The 19,334-nt window shown below is 46.5% G+C and overlaps 1 protein-coding gene across 1 annotated transcript in view; it reads left to right on the top strand.

Moving 5' to 3' along the window:
- Nucleotides 1–19,334, top strand: part of KALRN (kalirin RhoGEF kinase) — a 1,371,746-nt gene that overhangs the window by 951,398 nt on the left and 401,014 nt on the right. Inside the window, exons 30-32 of the mRNA XM_030208706.1 lie at nt 4,384–4,574; nt 6,947–7,048; nt 17,893–18,035. Of these exons, the coding sequence (XP_030064566.1) occupies nt 4,384–4,574; nt 6,947–7,048; nt 17,893–18,035 (436 nt within the window). The remainder of the gene's footprint in view (nt 1–4,383; nt 4,575–6,946; nt 7,049–17,892; nt 18,036–19,334) is intronic.

The raw sequence follows: 19,334 nt of genomic DNA, 5'->3' as shown, positions 1-19,334 counted from the left end.
TAGACATTTGTACTCCATGAGCATGCTCGGTTCATGCACGTAAATTGAGCATGTGCGAGGAGTGCCAGCATCGACAGCTGGAAAGCACACTGTCAACTGCCAACTGCCAAAAAAAAAAAAAAAAAGATATAGTGGAATTAGAAAAGGTACAGAGAAGGGTGACAAAAATGATAAAGTGGATGGTACGACTTCCCTGTGAGGAAAGGCTGAAGTGTCTAGGGCTCTTCAGCTTGGAGAAGAGACGGTTGAGCGGAGATATGATAGAGGTCTATAAAGTAATGAGTGGAGTGGAACGGGTAGACGTAAATCGTTTGTTTACTCTTTCCAAAAATACTAGGACTAGGGGGCATGCGATGAATCTACAAAGTTGTAAATTTAATACAAATCGGAGAAAATATTTCTTCACTCAACGTGTAATTAAACTCTGGAATTTGTTGCCAGAGAATGTGGTAAAGGCAGTTGGCTTAGTAGGGTTTTAAAAGGGTCTGGACAGCTTCCTAGACGTACAAATTTACCATACATTATAATGTTGTAAGGGTCAATATTCAGTCGGTGACGCTGAGTTTTGCTGACCACCACAAGCATTATTTCGAAATATTCAATGCCGGGCCATATCTGGGTTTTAGCATTAACTATGTGTTTGTTTGTTTTTTGTGAAACCAGCTAACACATACCCAGTTAAGTTGATATTCAGAATTTAACCAGACATGGGTTTATATGAGCAATTGCTCATGCACTCCGCTTAGAGGGAACATTGGTTGCCACATAAAGATGGGATTGGGTTTTATCCGATTCCATTTGTGCAGTTACTCTGGCTGGTTAAATGCTGAATATTGGCACTTAACTGACCCAGTGCCAACTCATAAGTACATACTGGGACAGACTAAAGGCCCATTAAGCCCAGTATCCTGTTTCCAACAGTGGCCAATCCAGGTCACAAGTACCTGGCAAGATCCCAAAACAGTACAATACATTTTATGCTGCTTATCCCAGAAATAAGCAGTGGATTTTCCCCAAGTCCATTTTAATAATGGTCTAGGAACTTCTCCTTTAGGAAGCCATCCAAACCTTTTTAAAACCCCGATAAGCTAACTGCTTTTACTACATTCTCTGACAACAAATTCTAGAGTTTAATCACATGTTGAATGAAGAAATATTTTCTTTCATTCATTTTAAATTTAATAGTTTGTAGTTTCGTTGCATACCCCCTAGTCCTAGTATTTTTGGAAAGAGTAAACAAGCGATTCACATCTACCCATTCCAAGTCACATCAACTTGTCCAACCCCAGAACTTTCCTGAAATAGCTGGCTTTCACTTAGCCGCTAACCATTAACCAGTTAAATGCCACTGAAAATTAGTGGATAGCCCCAAACAATCAATGTAACTGGTCAGCAGCCATTTCTGGCCAGTTAAATTGTTTTTAAAATCGACCAGTAAGTTTTTATTTTGAAGCTGGAGTCAGAGTCGGTACATTTTTACCGACTCCAACTCCACCCAAAATTGCTTCTGAGTGACTCTGACTTCATAGCCCTGATTCTTCTGCAATTCTGTGACTTCACTTGCATTGTTTGGAGATGGTCCTATGGGTGGGGTTAAGTTGGAGAAGGCATCAGGGTGCATGGGTATAGATTTGCAGAACTACCATGATTTTTTTGGGGGGGGGAGGGGCTGGGAAAACGTAGCTACAGAAAAAGTAGGTTCATATTTCTACCATTTTGAAATTGGAAATGGCATGAGCAGGAGCGACTGGGGATTGCTGCTGTCCACGCCAGTTCCAATCTCAAAATGGCAGCTGCGACCTCCTATGGTAGTCTCGCAAGGCTGTTGCGGAAAGTCGTGGCCACCATTTTTATAACACAGCCAGTGGTGGCTGAAGAGACCACTAGACCACCAGGGCTTTAAGAAAGTAGGCCCGGGGAGGGCTTATGGGTGGGGGCTAGGGGAGGCAGAGCTGATTTTTATTTATTTAAAAAATGTATAACCTGCACCATCTTTTATTCCGGGCTATCCGAGGGGGGCGGGTTTTCTGTCTAAGGGGGATGCTGGCTCGGGGGGACAGGCTGCAATGGCGGTGGCGGCAGTGAGTGGGGGGGTTAGGGTTTCAGTTTCCGCCAAAAATGCACAGGCATTTCCAGCAAAAAACCCCAAACCTGAATTTTGGGTTGGTTTAGGTGCTGAATCCGAAACCGAAATTTGGTCGGCCTCTAACTCAACCCCCACCCTCCTCCATTAATTTTTAAAAAAATTAATATGTTATAAATGTAGACTTTTTCAAATGTATTTTTCGGTCCAACTTCTCTTCCCCACCCACCTTGTACGGTCTCTCTCTCTCCACTTCTGGTAGGGGTCCAGCATCTCTCTCCTTCTTTTACCACCCATGTGGTCTCTCTTTCTTTCTCCCTTCCCCCCCCCCCAACACACATTTGTATCCTAGAATTTCCCGGCCCCATCTCCCTTCTCCTTCCCCCAGCAATGGGGCTTTTCTGGTGTGCTTTCCCTCACTAAAGTGTAGTTTCTCTCAGGGGCGTAGCCAGACACCCAATTTTGGGTGGGCCTGGGCCTAAGATGGGTGGGCAGACGAACCTCGCCCCTTCCCACAGGTGATTTGGTCTCTCCTTCTCTCGCCTGCATGCCATATGGTCTCAAACATCCCCCCTCTCCCGTATACCTTTTAAATATCAGATTTTCACCAGCAGCGAGCAGCAACTAATACACACTGCTCACGTTGGCCCCACACCCTTCCCTCTGATGCAACTTCCTGTTTCCGCCTACACAGAAATACATCAGAGGGAAGGCTGTGAGGCCGGTACAAGCAGTATGTATGTCACTGCTCACTGCAGGCGAAGATCTGCTACTTACAAGGTATGCAGGAGGGACACTTGTTGGGAGTTTTTGGCTGGTGGGGCTTGGGAATCCCTGCCAGCCACATTATAGATGTGTTGCTACTGGGTGGGCTTGAACCCAAAGTGGGTGGGCCTGGGCCCACCCTTGGCTACGCCACTGGTTTCTCTGCTTCCATCCCAACAGTACAACTTCTCTGCTTTCATATCAAAAGTATAGCATCTCCCCTTTACACACTCCTCCCCCCCCCCCATTAGTTCATCATCTCCCTCCTCTCTCACTCTCCCCCATAGTCAGCATCTTCCCTCTGTTTCCCACTTCATATCACAATCCCCTTGGCTTGACTCCTCCCTGTCCAGCATCTCTCCTTCTCTCTCCTCCCCACCCTCTACCTCTCACCTTCCATGGTCCCAAATCTCTGCTTCTTTCTTCCCTATCTCCCATGGTCTTATCTCTGTCTTCCCATTCTCCTGCCCACAATTTGGTAGGTCGCCCCCCTCCCCCAATTTACCTTCAAACTTGTCTTTACTGTAAAATTGGCCAGCAGTGTCAGCGATTCACTAACATTGTTTGCAGCCAGCCCAGGAGTCTTCCCATGCACCCTGCTTACTACAGCGCAAATTCCTGTTTCCAGCAGAATGGGTCACGCTAGAGAGAAGGCTCCATGTCCAGCCGCAGGCAGCATTTGTACATCGCTGTCACTGCCAGCAACTTGAAGGTAGACAGGGGAGGTTGAGAGAGAGAAGTGAGAGATGCTGGATCGGGGAGGGAGACAGGAGAACAGGGGAGGAAGAGATGCCAGACAGCGAATGAGGGAGAGTGGAAGTCAGGGCCGTGCCTCGGGTCTCCGGCGCCCCCCCCCCGAAAACGATCGCTACACTACCCGCCCTCTTCTCCCCAGATCCTTTTCCTTTTTGTTTAAATTTACCTCTCCGGTGTGCGGCAGCGTAGCGTTAGTGAGAAGGAGGCGGCGCTCCCCCGCCCCGACGTGTCTTCTTCCCTTCACTCAGTGTCCCGCCTTCTTCTGACATCATTTCTGACGTCAGAAGAAGGCGGAACCGAGCGAAGGGAAGAGACTGACACGTCGGGGCGGGGGAGCGCCGCCTCCTCACTAACGCTACGCTGTCACACGCCGGAGAGGTAAATTTAAACAAAAAAAAAAAGGACAAGGATCTGGGGAGAAGAGGGCGAGGTAAGCATGGTGCGGCTCCTGCCATGCTTACCTCGCTTACCGTGTCGGCACGGCCCTGGTGGAAGTGATTGCTGCCCCTAATATTGTGCCACCCCAGGCAGCTGCCTAGTTTTTTCTGATGCTAGGACTGGCCCTGACTACAGTTACTCTTTGCCATATCTTAGAAGGTGTCACTAGATTTTCCTAATCGTCTATGTGGCCCTCGGTATGAATATATTACAGTCTGAAAGCCTTACATTTGAAAGATAGAAGGAGCTTTTGCTTGATTTGCTTGACATTTCTACCTATTTGCAATGATGTAAACCTTTTTTTTAATGCTGACACAGGTCTTTTATTTTATGTTTTGAAGGTTTCGATGAAATCTTAGATGTTCAAGGAGAGCTGATCCTCCAGGATTCCTTCCAAGTCTGGGATCCTAAGTCGCTCATCAGGAAAGGAAGGGAACGGCACCTTTTCCTTTTTGAAATATCTTTGGTTTTTAGCAAAGAAATCAAAGATTCTTCAGGACACACTAAATATGTTTACAAGACCAAATTACTGGTAGGTTAGAAAGCAAATTGTGTAATGAGCCGTGTGGCTGAGAAATGAAAGTAGGTAGCTCGGCTATCTAGTATTTGTTTTTTTTAATTTAAATTTTTTTTGTTTTGATACAACAAGCAATCGATGCTCTATCAGCTATAGAACAAGCTAAACAGTAGCGTTGCTACCCCATCCCCTCCCCCCTTTCCACCCCAGCACAAAACATAATACAAAGAATGGCCCTCCCAAGTCTCTAAAGAGGTCAGCATTTCCATATTCAAAGTTAAACAGGTGGTGCGATCAGCCGCGGGCATAGCCGCCGAGAGGAGGGGCGGGGGGGGGGCAAAATTCCCCGGGCTCGGGCCTCCAAGGGGGGCCCGGCGCCGCAGTCCCACCCGTCCTCCATCGTCGACCGTCTGCCCCCTGCATTGAAATCGCAGTCTCACCTCCGTGAAAGCAGCGCTGCAGGCAGCAGAACGCCTCCCTTCGGCCCTCCTTCCCTGCCTGTGTCCCGCCCTCGTCTGACGTAAGTTCCGCGAGGGCGGGACACAAGGAGGGCCGAAAGGAGGCGTTCTGCTGCCTGCAGCGCTGCTTTCACGGAGGTGAGACTGCGATTTCAGTGCAGGGGGCCCAGCCCAGTGGTGGACGGAGGGGGGGAGTGGTGGCGGCGACCTCGGGAGAGGGTACAGGGGGGAGTGGCGGCAACCTCGGGGGTGGAGGGGGAGCAGTGGCAGCGGCAACCTCGGGGGGAGCGGCGAGGGCGGCAGGGGCGGGGTCCGGGGGCAGCCTTGCCCCGGGCCCGGCTCAGTCTCTTGGCGACCCTGGCCGCGGGGATTTAAGGTCTACCCCTGCCTGGAGTCTCCAGGTGGTGTAACGGTCCCATTGTTTGTGGACTTTCAAAATCTGATCAGTTCGTATGGCTGTTAATGTAGACATCTGGTAGAGGTGATCCATCTTATGAATGACTTTCACCACTGGAGGTGGGAGGGGGTTCCTCCAAGCTGTAGCCAGTGCAATTTTTACTATCTAGAACTTTAAGTCATCGGTAGGCGTTCAAGCGGTGGAGTTTGCTAGCTCTGTATGTCTTTTTGTATCCATATCATCTCAGCTGTATGTTAGAGAGAGGAGAGATGTAAATGTGTAAAAGATTTTGCCTGCATTTGGGAAGTTTGTGGCAAATGGGAGTGTGAGAGGGTAATGTGTACTACAGGGGCGTATCTGCGTGGGGCCACAGGGGCCTGGGCCCCCGCAGATTTCACCTTGGACCCCCCTACCGCCGTTAACTCTCCCCCGCCAACCCTTTCCCCGCCTACCGCCGTCACCTACCCCGAGGTCCACTCCTGCCGGCTTTTTAAACTATTACTTCAGCTGGCGGGGACCCCAACCCCCGCCAGCCCAGCCGAGGTCTTCTTTAACTTCTTCATCCTCGTGCTGTTAAAGCTGCTTGATGCATCCTTCCAGTTGGACGGAGTTTGACGTCGCAGCACGATGTACGGATGTCAACGTGCTGCGACGTCAAACTCCGTCCAACTGGAAGGATGCATCATGCAGCTTTAACAGCACGAGGAGGATGAAGAAGTTAAAGAAGACCTCGGCTGGGCTGGCGGGGGTTGGGGTCCCCCGCCAGCTGAAGTAATAGTTTAAAAAAACGGCAGGAGCGGACCTCGGGAGTAGGTGACGGCAGTAGGCGGGGGAGGGTTAATGGCGGTAGGGTGGAGGGTTGACGACGACAACGGCGGCGGGGGGGGGGGGGCGGCGGTAGGGGGGGTTATAATGTGCCCCTTCACTCTAGCCCCTGCCCCCCCTACCGCCGAACCTCAGATACGCCCCTGGTGTACTAGACACAGAGGGGTCCTTTTACTAAGGTGCGCTGAATAATGGCCTGCGGTAGTGTAGACGCATGTTTTGTGCACGCGCAGAATCATTTTTCAGCGCACCTGTAAAAAAAGGCCTTTTTAAAATTTTCACTGAAAATGGACGTGCGGCAAAATGAAAATGGCTGCGTGTCCATTTTGGGTCTGAGACCTTACTGCCAGCCATTGACCTGGTGGTAAAGTCTCACGCGGTAAGCGGGCGGTAGTGACCTACGCGCGCCAAACGCCACTTGGCGCGCGTCCAATACGCGTGGCAGAAAATAACAATTATTTTTCAGACTCGCGGCAAAAATGAAATTACTGCAAGAGCCGCGCGGTAACTCCATTTTTGTGAGCGTTGGGCGCATGTAGACGCTTATGCGGCTTAGTAAAAGGGCCCCAGAGGTAGCAAAGAATTACCCCCAATGTGGCTCCAAACACCTCAGCTTAAGGAAGTAAACATTTCTGCTTTTCACTTCCTCTACTTCAGTGTACACAGCGTGTGTTTGCCACAGACTCACACCAATGTCTCTTTTCTAGACCTCAGAACTGGGCCTGACGGAGCACGTTGAAGGAGATCCCTGTAAGTTTGCGCTCTGGTCCGGTCGAACACCATCCTCTGATAACAAAACGGTGCTAAAAGTGAGTTTTTAAATCTATTGATTCCTGGTTTCTGACAGAGAGATGATGCTGGGAGCTACCTGTGGTCTGCATTACTGATTGTGATGCTACAGAATGAAATTGTTAGTAGAGTTATCAAGATGTTTATAGTCTGGATAACTTTTATGGCTGCATTTTGGATCACAATCCCAGATATTCTGATAATTCATGAGGATTCATGGTTGTTAACTCACTACGGTGATTGTGCCTTCCCCACCCCCCACCCCCTAAAAAGGTGATCAGTTTTTTTAGAGCACACAAAATATACAAATATACTCCTAGATCAGAGATAAGCAGCTGTCTCCTGCTTGTTCATTGTGGATGGCCACCCTTCCCTCCCTCCCAGCTGTCAGACATGCAAAAACCCTGCTATAATGCCGGAAACTACTGAAGACTTACTTGTTAAAAAAAAAGCGTGCAAAATGGATCCCTCATAACGATCTGACTCCTAAACTACACCAGACACAATTTTATATTGGAACTCTTTTATTTTGCCTATTTTATTTACACCCTAATTACTGATAATCATACCCTGTCCTAGTATCATTATGTTATGTTGTTATCCACTTACCCACTTCTTAATCAACATAATTTTCATATGAACCTTAATAGCGATGATTCTGAAACTCTTCTCCGTTAATATGATTGCCATAATATTCCTATGCACCTTATCTGTTATAAATACTCTGATTCTCTATTCCATCAATGTGATTGTAGTTGTATTATATTGTAAGCCACATTGAGCCTGCAAATAGGTGGGGAAATGTGGGACATAATGGAATCTTCTCTCCTGGGAATTCCCCCAGCACTTATCTTTCCTCTCCTCACGGAAACTAAAGCACATCTGGTTATCACCTGGATAAAATTGTGTGGTAGCCCCGTTAGTCCACTTTTAAAGGTTCTCCTGCAGTTAACTGGACAACTCTTTTGTATACTAACGCCTTAGGACACATCCCCTTTAACCTGGACAGGGTTGAGGTGTCTTTGGAAAGAGAGAGAGAAGGGTAGTTTTGCAAGGGGGAAGGAATAGCCTTTCCAAAGTGCTTCCCTGGAAACAGATCCTAGGAAAATGTTCCCGGAACAATTCATTTGCAACTGTTAGAGCCGTTGTTGCACATTTCTGGGTGAGGATCTCTGGTCTCTGCAGGTGCACTCTTTTGGGATACCTACACTGATACCCCAAGTACCCATGCTCTACCTTATTCTCCAAATGTTTGGACCTCTCCTTTCTCCTCTGGACTTCTGGACCAGAGCACTGGGTGAGCATCTGTCTCTTCTTCGTCCCATACAGCTGGGCACCTCAGAATAGGCACCTGACACACATAAGAGTAGCCATATTGGGTCAGATCAATGGTCCATCTAGCTCAGTCTCATGTTTTCCAAACAGTGGCCAAGCCAGGTCACAAGTACCTGGCAGAAACCCAAATCGTGGCAACATTCCATATAGAACCCCAAAGAATAGCAAGATTCTGGATTTCTAAAGAGTGACAAGATTCCATGCAGAATTTCAAAGAGTAGCAACATTCCATGTAGAACCCCAAAGAATAGCAAGATTCTAGAATCCTGAAGAGTGACAAAATTCCAGGTAGAGCCCCAAAGAATAGCAAGATTCTGGATTTCTGAAGAGTGACAAGATTCCATGCAGAATCTCAAAGAGTAGCAACATTCCATACTACAAATCAGTGGCGTAGCCAGACCTGACATTTTGGGTGGGCCCAGAGCTAATATGGGTGGGCACTATGTTTATAAGTATGAGTAGTGTTTCTTGGGATACTACAAAATAATGCCTTAGAATGCACTTGATGATAGATTTCTAAGTAGCTTGCCCAACAGTTGCCCTGTATCATCATAAACCACATACATACTTTAATGGAAATGAAAAAAACACCAATATTTTTAAATATAGTTACATTATGGCATATCAAACTTGACCAGATATAAGTCTTCTATAATGGCAAACATATCAACACACATAACAGAATCCTGCAATATAATTACAGCAATGGCATATATCCTTCAAACTTTGCTTTATAACAAATGTAAATGCCTGATTAAGCAAAACAGGTAAAATACCTTTGAAGTCTTTTCCCCTTCCTTTGTCTCTACTGCTTTCTCTCTATTCTGATGCTGACAAAATAAAATTGCCACAGTTTGGCACATATCCTTCACCTGCTCAGTCACATGCAGACCACAGACCAACCCTTGTCAATTACAGAATAAAAGACCAAAAATTAGAAATATTTATTTTCTAAATTTCTATACCACACTATCTCTGCAATTCTAAGCGGATCACAATTCAACACACATAGCTTTAAAACATAAAACAAAGACCTTTCCTTTACCCCCCATTCATCCAAGTAATCCAACATCAGCTTTTCCCTTCCCTACCCCCCCATCCAATCCCGTAGCCCAGAATCAGCCCTTCTCTTCTCTACTTTACCCCCATCCATCCCTGTAGCCCAATGTCTATCCTTCCTTTCCCCACCATCCATCCCATAGTTACGTATTAGCCCTATCTTACCACTCCACCCCTCCTTGTAGCCTAGTACTCCCAACCCACCCCCCATGACATTAAATATAAGACTTTTTTTAACGTCCTGGGAACTGCTGCAGAGCCCACCTCCACCCAAAGAAGACCACCCACACTTTAAAAAAAAAAAAAATTTAACCTAGGCATTGCAGAGACCATCCCCATCCAAAAACCCACCACCAACATGAGAAATAGACAACCTTTTTAAAATGAACCTGGTCACTATTAAAATGTATTGCTGGTGAGTTTCTGAGCGGGGGTGGGCTCTTCACTGCTAGGGCAAAACAGGTATATTTAATGATTAAATATACCTTTTTTTGCCCTAGGCAGCGACGTCCACCCCCGACCCAGAAGCCTACCACCACAGCCATCATTTGATTACAAGAGTAATCAAAATGCTGGCTGGTAGTGGCCTTCTGGGTGGGGGTGGGCTTTTCACTGCCTAGGGCAAAAAAAAAGTATATTTAATGATTAAATATATCTTTTTTGCCCTAGGCAATGAAGTGCTGACCCCACCCAGAAGCCCATCACCAGCCAGCATTTTAATTACACTCTGAGTCACTCTGTACACATTAAAATTTAAAAAAATATATGTATTTTTATTTTACCTGGGCTGCTGCTTGCTGGTGCAGAGCACTGTGCTGGCTCCTGTACCTGTTGTGTGGGGCCGCGGGGAGAGCTGCTCAGCTACTGTTTGTGTTTTGTGACGTAAGGACTAATATTAGTTCTGGCACAAGAATTATCTTGCTCCGCATTCTTCCTGTCTGTTGAGAATGGGTTTCAGGGCTGCTTCCAGTTGAATCCTACTGGGGTTATGGTGCTCTTCAGAATCCTCTCGCTTCCTAATTTCAGACCCAGCCGGCAGGCACAGTTTGAAGGAGCCACGCCCGCTACAAATCCGGCAGCCTTTCCCATGTGGCACTGCGGCACGCACCATCACGCCTTACGCACTGCGGGGACGGGGAGCAAAGCAATGCAAACCAGCGCGGTGCCGAAGGAGACAGGACGGAGTTAGCGTGAGAGCCGAGAGTGGCGCGGGATGGCAATGCAGCGCTGGCCTATCAAAAACGAAAACATTTAACAGGTAGGAGGAGGAGCCGAGGAGGACCGGAAGAGCCGCCGAGCGCCGCCGACTGCCTAAAAGAGGTGGCTGAGCCGCGACAGCTGAAGGCTGTGCACTTTTTGGCACTGAAACTGGGTGGGCCTGAGCAGAGATTGGGTGGGCCTGTGCCCACCCAGGCCCACCCGTAGCTACACCCCTGCTACAAATCCCAGGGCAAGCAGTTGCTTCCCATGTCTGCCTCAATAGCAGACTATGGACTTTTCCTCCAAACCTTTTTTAAATACACTAACCGCTGTTACCACATCTGGCAGAGTTCCAGAGCTTAACTATTCATCGAGTGAAAAAATATTTCCTCCTATTTGTTTTAAAAGGATTTCCATGTAACTCCTCGAGTGTCCCCTAGTCTTTGTACTTTTGGAACAAGTAAAAATTCAGTTTACGTCTACCCGTTCTACACCACTCAGGATTTTGTAGACCTCAATCGTATCTCCCCTCATCCGTCTCTTTTCCAAGCTGAGGAGCCCTAACCTCTTTAGCCTTTCCTCATATGGAAGGAGTTCCATCCCCTTTATCATTTTGGTCGCTCTTTTTTGAACCTTTTCTAATTCTGCTCTATCTTTTTTGAAATACGGTGACCAGACTCTTCCTGCTATGTTCCTTCAGTTTTTATCTTACGCTCATGCCTTGCATTTCAGAAAGGGGATCTAAAGCAGTTCACAGGTTAAGCAACAAGGTATAGCAACAAACATATTACATGCATAAACAATAAAATATATCAAAAAAATATTATATCTTTAGGCATCCCACCTTACTGTATCTAGTGCTTTTAATTTATTAGTTTTTGTGGTCTACATATCTTCGTCCTGTTACAGTGGGTCCATAAACAGGTTCACCATAGCACAGAGTTGCATTAGTTCTCTGCAGAACCCACATCAGGTTCTGTGTCTTTATGAAATACAGACCCAGCTTGAGAGGATTACGCAACACCACTGATGGACTGCGCATAGTGAAATATCAGAAGCGACACCACAGGGATAGCCCTCCACACCCCACTCCAGGAGCTCCAAAACAGGAGTCCTGCTTCCTCTCTTCATCCAATTCCTTCGTCTTCAAAGAGACAAGAGACCGACCTCTTCTCAGCGTCACTCTCTCTGACCAGAACATTCTTGGGCTTCTCTAATCAATACCCTTCACTGTCTCTTTTGTGGCTACTCCAAGAGGTTCAGTGATTCAGTCTATTTACTTTGCTGACAACCACAAAGTTCCTTTGCTGGTAGGAACATACACCTTAGTAAAAAGAACCATAACAACATGGCCCAAAAGAACAAAATGAAGGAACATGTATTAGCTGTCACAGAAGGAGCTATAAAAATGGTCGGCACCTAAGGGCTAATTTTATAAAGTGACTTCCACGTTACGTGACCATTGATAACTTCCTCACATTTCTATCCGTTAAAGGAAAGAACCGATTAGCATTTTTTGATAAATCTTTAACTGTTCAAGGAGCACGATTATGGAAAGACTAGTAAAACAGGCCCGTTTCTGACACAAATGAAACAGAAGCTAGCAAGGTTTTCCTCGGAGTGTGTATGTGTGTGAGAGAGAGAGAGAGAGAGTGTGTGTGTGTGTGTGTGTGTGTGTGAGAGAGAGAGAGAAAGAGACAGAGAGTGAGTTTGTGTGGGGGGGGAGGGGCTCCGAGTTCCATGACCCCCTCCTTCCCTCTCCTCCGAGTTCCAGGCCCCCCTCCCTCCCTCTCCTCCCCTCCAAGTTCTTGGCCCCGCCTTCCTTCCGAGTTCCAGGCCCCCCCTCCCTCTCTCTCCTCCCCTCCGAGTTCTTGGCCCCCCCTTCCCTCCGAGTTCCATGCCCCCCTCCCTCTCCTCCCCAGCGTGTTCCATGCCCTCCTTTCCTCAGAGTGTGTGGGTGAGAGATGGAGTGTGTATGTGAGAGAGAATGAGTGAGAGACAGACAGAGTGTGTGTGTGTGTTTGTGACAGAGAGAGAGCGAGTGTGTGAGAGACAGAGTGTGTGTGTGAGAGAGAGTGTATGTGAGAGACAGAGTGTGTGTGTGTGTGAGAAAGTGAAGCCTTCAAACCTTGAAGCATTCGTGCGCTCTGTAAGGCTTCATCTCCTCAATTGACGACACGTAGTTCCGGAACGTTGCAGGAATGCTTCAAGGCTTGAAAACTTCACTTTCTCGGCTTCAGAATGTTGGAGGTGCGTTTTATTATATAGGATGTTGCTGGAATGTTCTTTATATCACAAAAATTTACTTTCAGAAACTCTGTACTTAGTTTTTTTTTTCTTATCTGAAGTTTTATATTTTCCCAGAAGTATGTTCTAAGCAAGTTCCAAACCAAGAAAGCCAGAACTGAAAGGTGGTAGCAGGATATAAGCCTAGATGTAACGTAACGTAATTCACGTGTAAATGAATTCTGTTTTGGCAATTCCAACCAGTTTAAATTACACATGTTGACACGATGGTAGGTGTGGAGTTTGGATTGAGCATGGATGGAGTTCACAAGCTTGCACATAAGTTAAGTTGAAATCTCGGACACTTGCATTGGGGGCTTCATTTTTACTTGAAGCTCTCGTACAAGTGTCTAGTTACCTTTCACCATAATTATCCCCCCCCCCCCCCCCCAATATTCAGCTGATGGTGCTCAGCAATGTTTTTAAGAGCTGACCGTTGTTGGCTAAATTATCCCAGATACTAAATGCCAGAAAATGTCTGGTCACCAGCGTTGAATATCTGGGGCTCCCAAGGTGTGTGGTGGCTGCTGGCTGTTACGCAGATCCTGGCTGATATCCAGCTGGGACACTTGCAAGACACTTATGTTCCACCCCTAAAACTGTGCTAAAACTCTAGTGCGATATTCAACACTTAACCAGATACGTTACCGCATAAAGATCGGGCTGACTTTTATGTTATTCTATTTTTGCAGTTAACCTGGCCAGTTAAGTGCTGAATATCAGCACTTACATAGTAACATAGTAAATGACGGCAGAAAAAGACCTGCATGGTCCATCCAGTCTGCCCTACAAGATAAACTCATATGTGCTACATTTTGTGTATACCTTACCTTGATTTGTACCTGTCATTTTCAGGGCACAGACCGTGTAAGTCTGCCCAGCACTATCCCCGCCTCCCAACCGCCAGCCCCGCCTCCCACCACTGGCTCTGGCACAGACCGTATAAGTCTGCCCAGCACTATCCCCACCTCCCAACCACCAGCCCCATCTCCCGCCACCGGCTCTGCCACCCAATCTCGGCTAAGCTCCTTAGGATCCATTCCTTCTGAACAGGATTCCTTAATTTCTCAAGTGCAGACTCTGCCCCCAGAATGGTCGGTTTTCAGTTTGGCACTAACCGGTTATTTTCAGCGGAACTAAAGAGTCAAGAGCCACTGAAAATTAGTGTTTAGCCCCAGACCTGTGATTTAACCAGCCGGGAGCCACTTCTGCATAGCTAAATTGCTTTGGATATCAATCCCTAAAGCAAAGAATTCTGTCATCTATTCATTCATTCCCACTTTCTACACTGGCTTTGCTAAGAAGCAGTTCAAAGCGGTGTACAATAATCATAAAACATACAATCAAAGTAAGCAAAAGAACTACAGTAATGAATAGAAAGCATAATATAGGCAAGTATTCACCAACCAAGAAAGACTAAATTCATACCTAAATGGTAGGGGGAAGGAGGGGGAAACATTCAGGGGAAGGGTTATAGTTAATCCGGAACAAAAATCCAGGGACTTGTTGAAAATTCCAGGCTTTAACCAGAGGTTTAAATTTCTGTAAAGAGAGGTCATATCAGATGAAAAGGAGTAAAGAGTTCAATAGAGCTGAACTATGCGTTCCTCTCTTTCAGCTGCCCTCCTACAGTCTACCTATTGCATTGTTCATAAATCCTACTGGACGCCTGTAAAGCTTGCTAAAGTATACCCAAGTGTTTCAAATCTGTTGGTCTTGTCAGTCTGGAGTGGGTACCCTAGAACACTTGCTTCTCTCTTGTCAGGGCCGTGCCTAGGGTCTCCGGCGCCCCCCTCCCTCTCCGGCGCCCCCCTGCAGTTGCCCCCCATCGAAAACGATCGCTACACTACCCGCCCTCTTCTCCCCAGATCCTTTTCCTTTTTTTTTTGTTTAAATTTACCTCTGTCCGGCGGCAGCGCAGCGTTAGTGAGAAGGAGGCGGCGCTCCCCCGCCCCGACGTGTCAGTCTTCCCTTCGCTCAGCGTCCCGCCTTCTTCTGACGTCATTTCTGATATCAGAAGAAGGCAGAACTGAGCGAAGGGAAGACTGACACGTCGGGGCGGAGGAGCACCGCCTCCTTCTCACTAACGCTACGCTGCCGCCGGACAGAGGTAAATTTAAACCAAAAAAAAAAGGAAAAGGATCTGGGGAGAAGAGGGCGAGGTAAGCATGGTGCGGTGGGGCGCCCCCCAGAGGATGACGCCCTCCTGCCATGCTTACCTCGCTTACCGTGTTGGCATGGCCCTGTCTCTTGTTGTAACCTACAGTCGTACTGGAGTTCGATTTGGGACACTACCCAGAAAATATTTACAGTCCAAGACTCTGTCTTTTAAAATATTAATCCCCTTAAGGCTTCGACTCCTGGCTTGTCCACTCCTCAAAAATATGCCAAACTGTTTAACTTAATGACTTCTCTCGCTCTTCATCTGATTGCATTGCATTGGAAAAATAATCAGCTTCTTTCCTTTCATGAATGGTGGAATCTGCTGGGTTCCTATAGGCGATATGAGGAACTGGCTGCCATGAGATTGGGTCACTTCTCATCTTTCCACAAAACATGGTCACTGCTAGACGACTATGTATCTTGTGAAAAGGAATTAATTCTCTAAAGCATGTTGCATATACTGTTCTGTTTTACTCATATCAGCCCACTGACTTTTTTTAAAAAAATTTATTCTATTCCATATTATATGTTGCTGTATGTTTTCATAAATACTATGTTGTTTTAAAATTAATAAATAAAGTTTAAAAAAAGAGTTCAATAGAGCAGGTGCAGCAAAGTAGAAAGCTTGGTGTCTAGTAGATTCAAGGGTGGCATTTTGGGGGCTGGGAAGAGCTAACTGGTAGTCATTTAAAGAGCGGAGGACACAGCAGGGTGAGTAGAGGATAATGAGGGATGCTAGATAAGGTGGGGTGCCAGACCTATGAGCTTTGAAAGTAAGCGTAAGGACTTTGAAAAGAATACCCTGCTCAACTGGAAGCCAGTGGTGCAACTTGAGCAGTGGGGAGATACGGTCAGAGTGATGAGCGTGGCATAGGAGTCTCATACTACTACTACTACTATTTAGCATTTCTATAGCGCTACAAGGCATACGCAGCGCTGTACAAACATAGAAGAAAGACAGTCCCTGCTCAAAGAGCTTACAATCTAATAGACAAAAAATAAATAAAGTAAGCAAATCAAATCAATTAATGTGAACGGGAAGGAAGAGAGGAGGGTAGGTGGAGGCGAGTGGTTACGAGTCAAAAGCAATGTTAAAGAGGTGGGTTTTCAGTCTAGATTTAAAGGTGGCCAAGGATGGGGCAAGACGTAGGGACTCAGGAAGTTTATTCCAGGCGTAGGGTGCAGCGAGACAGAAGGCGCGAAGTCTGGAGTTGGCAGTAGTGGAGAAGGGAACAGATAAGAAGGATTTATCCATGGAGCGGAGTGCACGGGAAGGGGTGTAGGGAAGGACGAGTGTGGAGAGATACTGGGGAGCAGCAGAGTGAATACATTTATAGGTTAGTAGAAGAAGTTTGAACAGGATGCGAAAACGGATAGGGAGCCAGTGAAGGGTCTTGAGGAGAGGGGTAGTATGAGTAAAGCGACCCTGGCGGAAGATGAGACGGGCAGCAGAGTTTTGAACCGACTGGAGAGGGGAGAGGTGACTAAGTGGGAGGCCAGCAAGAAGCAGATTGCAGTAGTCTAAACGAGAGGTGACAAGGGTGTGGATGAGGGTTTTGGTAGAGTGCTCGGAAAGAAAGGGGCGGATTTTACGGATGTTGTAAAGAAAGAAACGACAGGTCTTGGCGGTCTGCTGGATATGAGCAGAGAAGGAGAGAGAAGAGTCAAAGATGACCCCAAGGTCATAGCAGTATTCTGGAGGGATTACAGTTTTTTATGGAGGGAATGGTCGCAGCCTAGGTAGACTCTGTTACAGTAGTCGAGTCTTGTAGTAAATAAGGATAGAATGAGTGTACGGAAAGAATCCTGGCGAAACTGTCGGATTGAACGTAGTTGTCCAAGTACAAAAAACCTGTCTTGCAGGATGTCAGGAAGAAGAAAGCATAGATCAGCGAACGCGGCGCACCTGCACATTCCTTTAAGTGAAACTGAGCATGCTCAGTTTCACTTAAAAGAATGTGCAGGACGTCAGGGCTCAAGAAAGCACAGAGAAGGGAAATTCGGTGCGCCGGAGACCGGTGCTGAAGGCGGCTTCGGTTGGCAGGGGTTGGGGACCCCGCCAGTAAAACCAGGGGCCTGGACTAAATCTGGGGGGGCTCAGGACCCTGTGGCCCCACCTAGCTACGCCCCTGAGCAGGAGACAGGACAGAAAGGAGGGGAAAAAGGCTTGGAGGGAGGATGTCGTGGAGAGAGAGAGAAGGAAGAAAAAAGGATGGAAAAAGAGCAGGAGAGAGTATGGAGGAAAAATGTAGAAACAGAAAGAAGGAGGCCCAGGGATGTGGTGGAAAGATTTATGAAGGATGAGAGGTTGCATGAGAAAAAAAAAAGTAGGGTGTTAAACTGGGAAATACAGGGATAAGAGATTGGAGAGAGGAAAAACTGCAGGAAGGACCAAATGGGACAGAGAGGGAAGAAGAAAGAAAAGAATACCGAGGGGTGGAGGCAGGTAAGAGAAAGGGCATCTTTACGAGGGAAAAAGACAAGTTACATTGAGAGGAATAAGAAAAAAAGTGGCGAAAGAAAACAATGGAAAGAGATAAAGAGGTGGAAACTGGAAATGAAGAAAGTGAAAGGTAAGTGAAATATCCAGAAACACCTAAAACATGACAAACTACTTTATTGGCATAATGTAAACTAAATTCGCATTTTAAATAATGTAAATTTTATACAAATTAATGTCAATTTCCTTCGTAATTGCCACGGCCTTTCTGAAACTGGAAGCTCTGTTCATAAAAGTCAACATGGGTGGTTATCTGTGGCCCTAAGGAAATGTGGAAGCCAATCCTTGAAGTTGTGACACTTTGCATATTTTACACTTCAGGCCTCAAGTGTCGAAGCAAAACAGGAGTGGATTAAAAACATCCGAGAGGTCATTCAGGAAAGAATCATCCATCTAAAAGGAGCCTTGAAAGAACCAATTCAGGCCCCCAAGACGCCAGCAAAGCAGAGAAACAACAGTAAAAGGTAGGATGCACTGCTGCACAAACGCCCTCTCCTTTTGGTTTAAATTCCAACACAGAGCCTTCCATTTACTGGCAGGAGAGTTTCCACCACCTGCTCCTGTGATGTGCTTGACAGAAGAAAGCTTTCCCTCCTGACTCATACAGCCTGTTCACGCCAACCCAAGCCCTCTCTATGACACTTCCCGCCTATGCGGAAGCGGGAAGTTACGTCAGAGAGAGGACTCGGAGGTTGGTGCTATCAGACTGTCTGAATCACTACCCGCTGCCGCTGACCACTACAGAAGAAATCTTCCGGGTCGCTGGCTGGGGGTGGGACCGCGGCACACCAGGGGAGCAGCCGCAGCACACCGGTTGGAAACGCTGGTATAACTACTGCACATGTGCGGTTACATGCACTTTGCATACATAAATGCACAGAAAAGCAGCAGCTAAACATATAAGATGTAGACATGAATCATTTGTTTACCTTTTCCAAAAATACTAGGATTAGGGGGCATGCAATGAAGATACAAAGTAGTAAATTTAAAACGAATCATAGAAAATCTTTCTTCACTCAACATGTAATTAAACTCTGGAATTCGTTGCCAGAGAATGTGGTAAAGGCGGTTAGCGTAGCAGGGTTTAAAAAAGGTTTGGGTGGCTTCCTAAAGGAAAAGTCCATAGACCATCATTAAAATGGCTTGGGGAAAATCCACTGCTTATTTCTGGGATAAGCAGCATATTTGTATTGAACTTCTTTGGGATCTTGCCAGGTATTTGCCACCTGGATAGGCCACTGTTGGAAACAGGATGCTGGGCTTGATGGAACTTTGGTCTGTCCCAGTGTAGCAATACTTATGACTACCCTGTGATCCCACCAGTTGTGCTCCCAGCAAACCTGTTAGGGAGCCCCTGGGTTTTGCAGAAGCTTTGCATTATCTTAGAAAGACGTGCTGCCTCCAGGCCCCAATCTTTTTTTTTCCAGTGCATGGCTGGAATTTTGAAAAGAATCACTTTTTTGTGTTTATCTGTATTGATTTAGCAATAATTTGTATATACAATTTCCATTTACTGAACAGTACATTAAACTGTCTGTGAGGTTATTGCTACCGTATTGTACAACACGCTTCATCTAATAACACAGCGCAAGTTGCAATTACACAATGAAGACTCTGGGCAAGTCACTTAACCCTCCATTGCCCCATGTAAGCCACATTGAGCCTGCCATGAATGGGAAAGCGCAGGGTACAAATGTAACAAAAATAAAATAGATACTATTGGAGATTCTACATGGAATGTTGCTACTATTTGAGATTCTACA

Source organism: Microcaecilia unicolor, chromosome 7 (genome assembly GCF_901765095.1).
Source record: "Microcaecilia unicolor chromosome 7, aMicUni1.1, whole genome shotgun sequence".
In the NCBI taxonomy this organism is placed as follows: Eukaryota; Metazoa; Chordata; class Amphibia; order Gymnophiona; family Siphonopidae; genus Microcaecilia; species Microcaecilia unicolor.
This window is presented reverse-complemented; position numbering and strand designations above follow the sequence as displayed.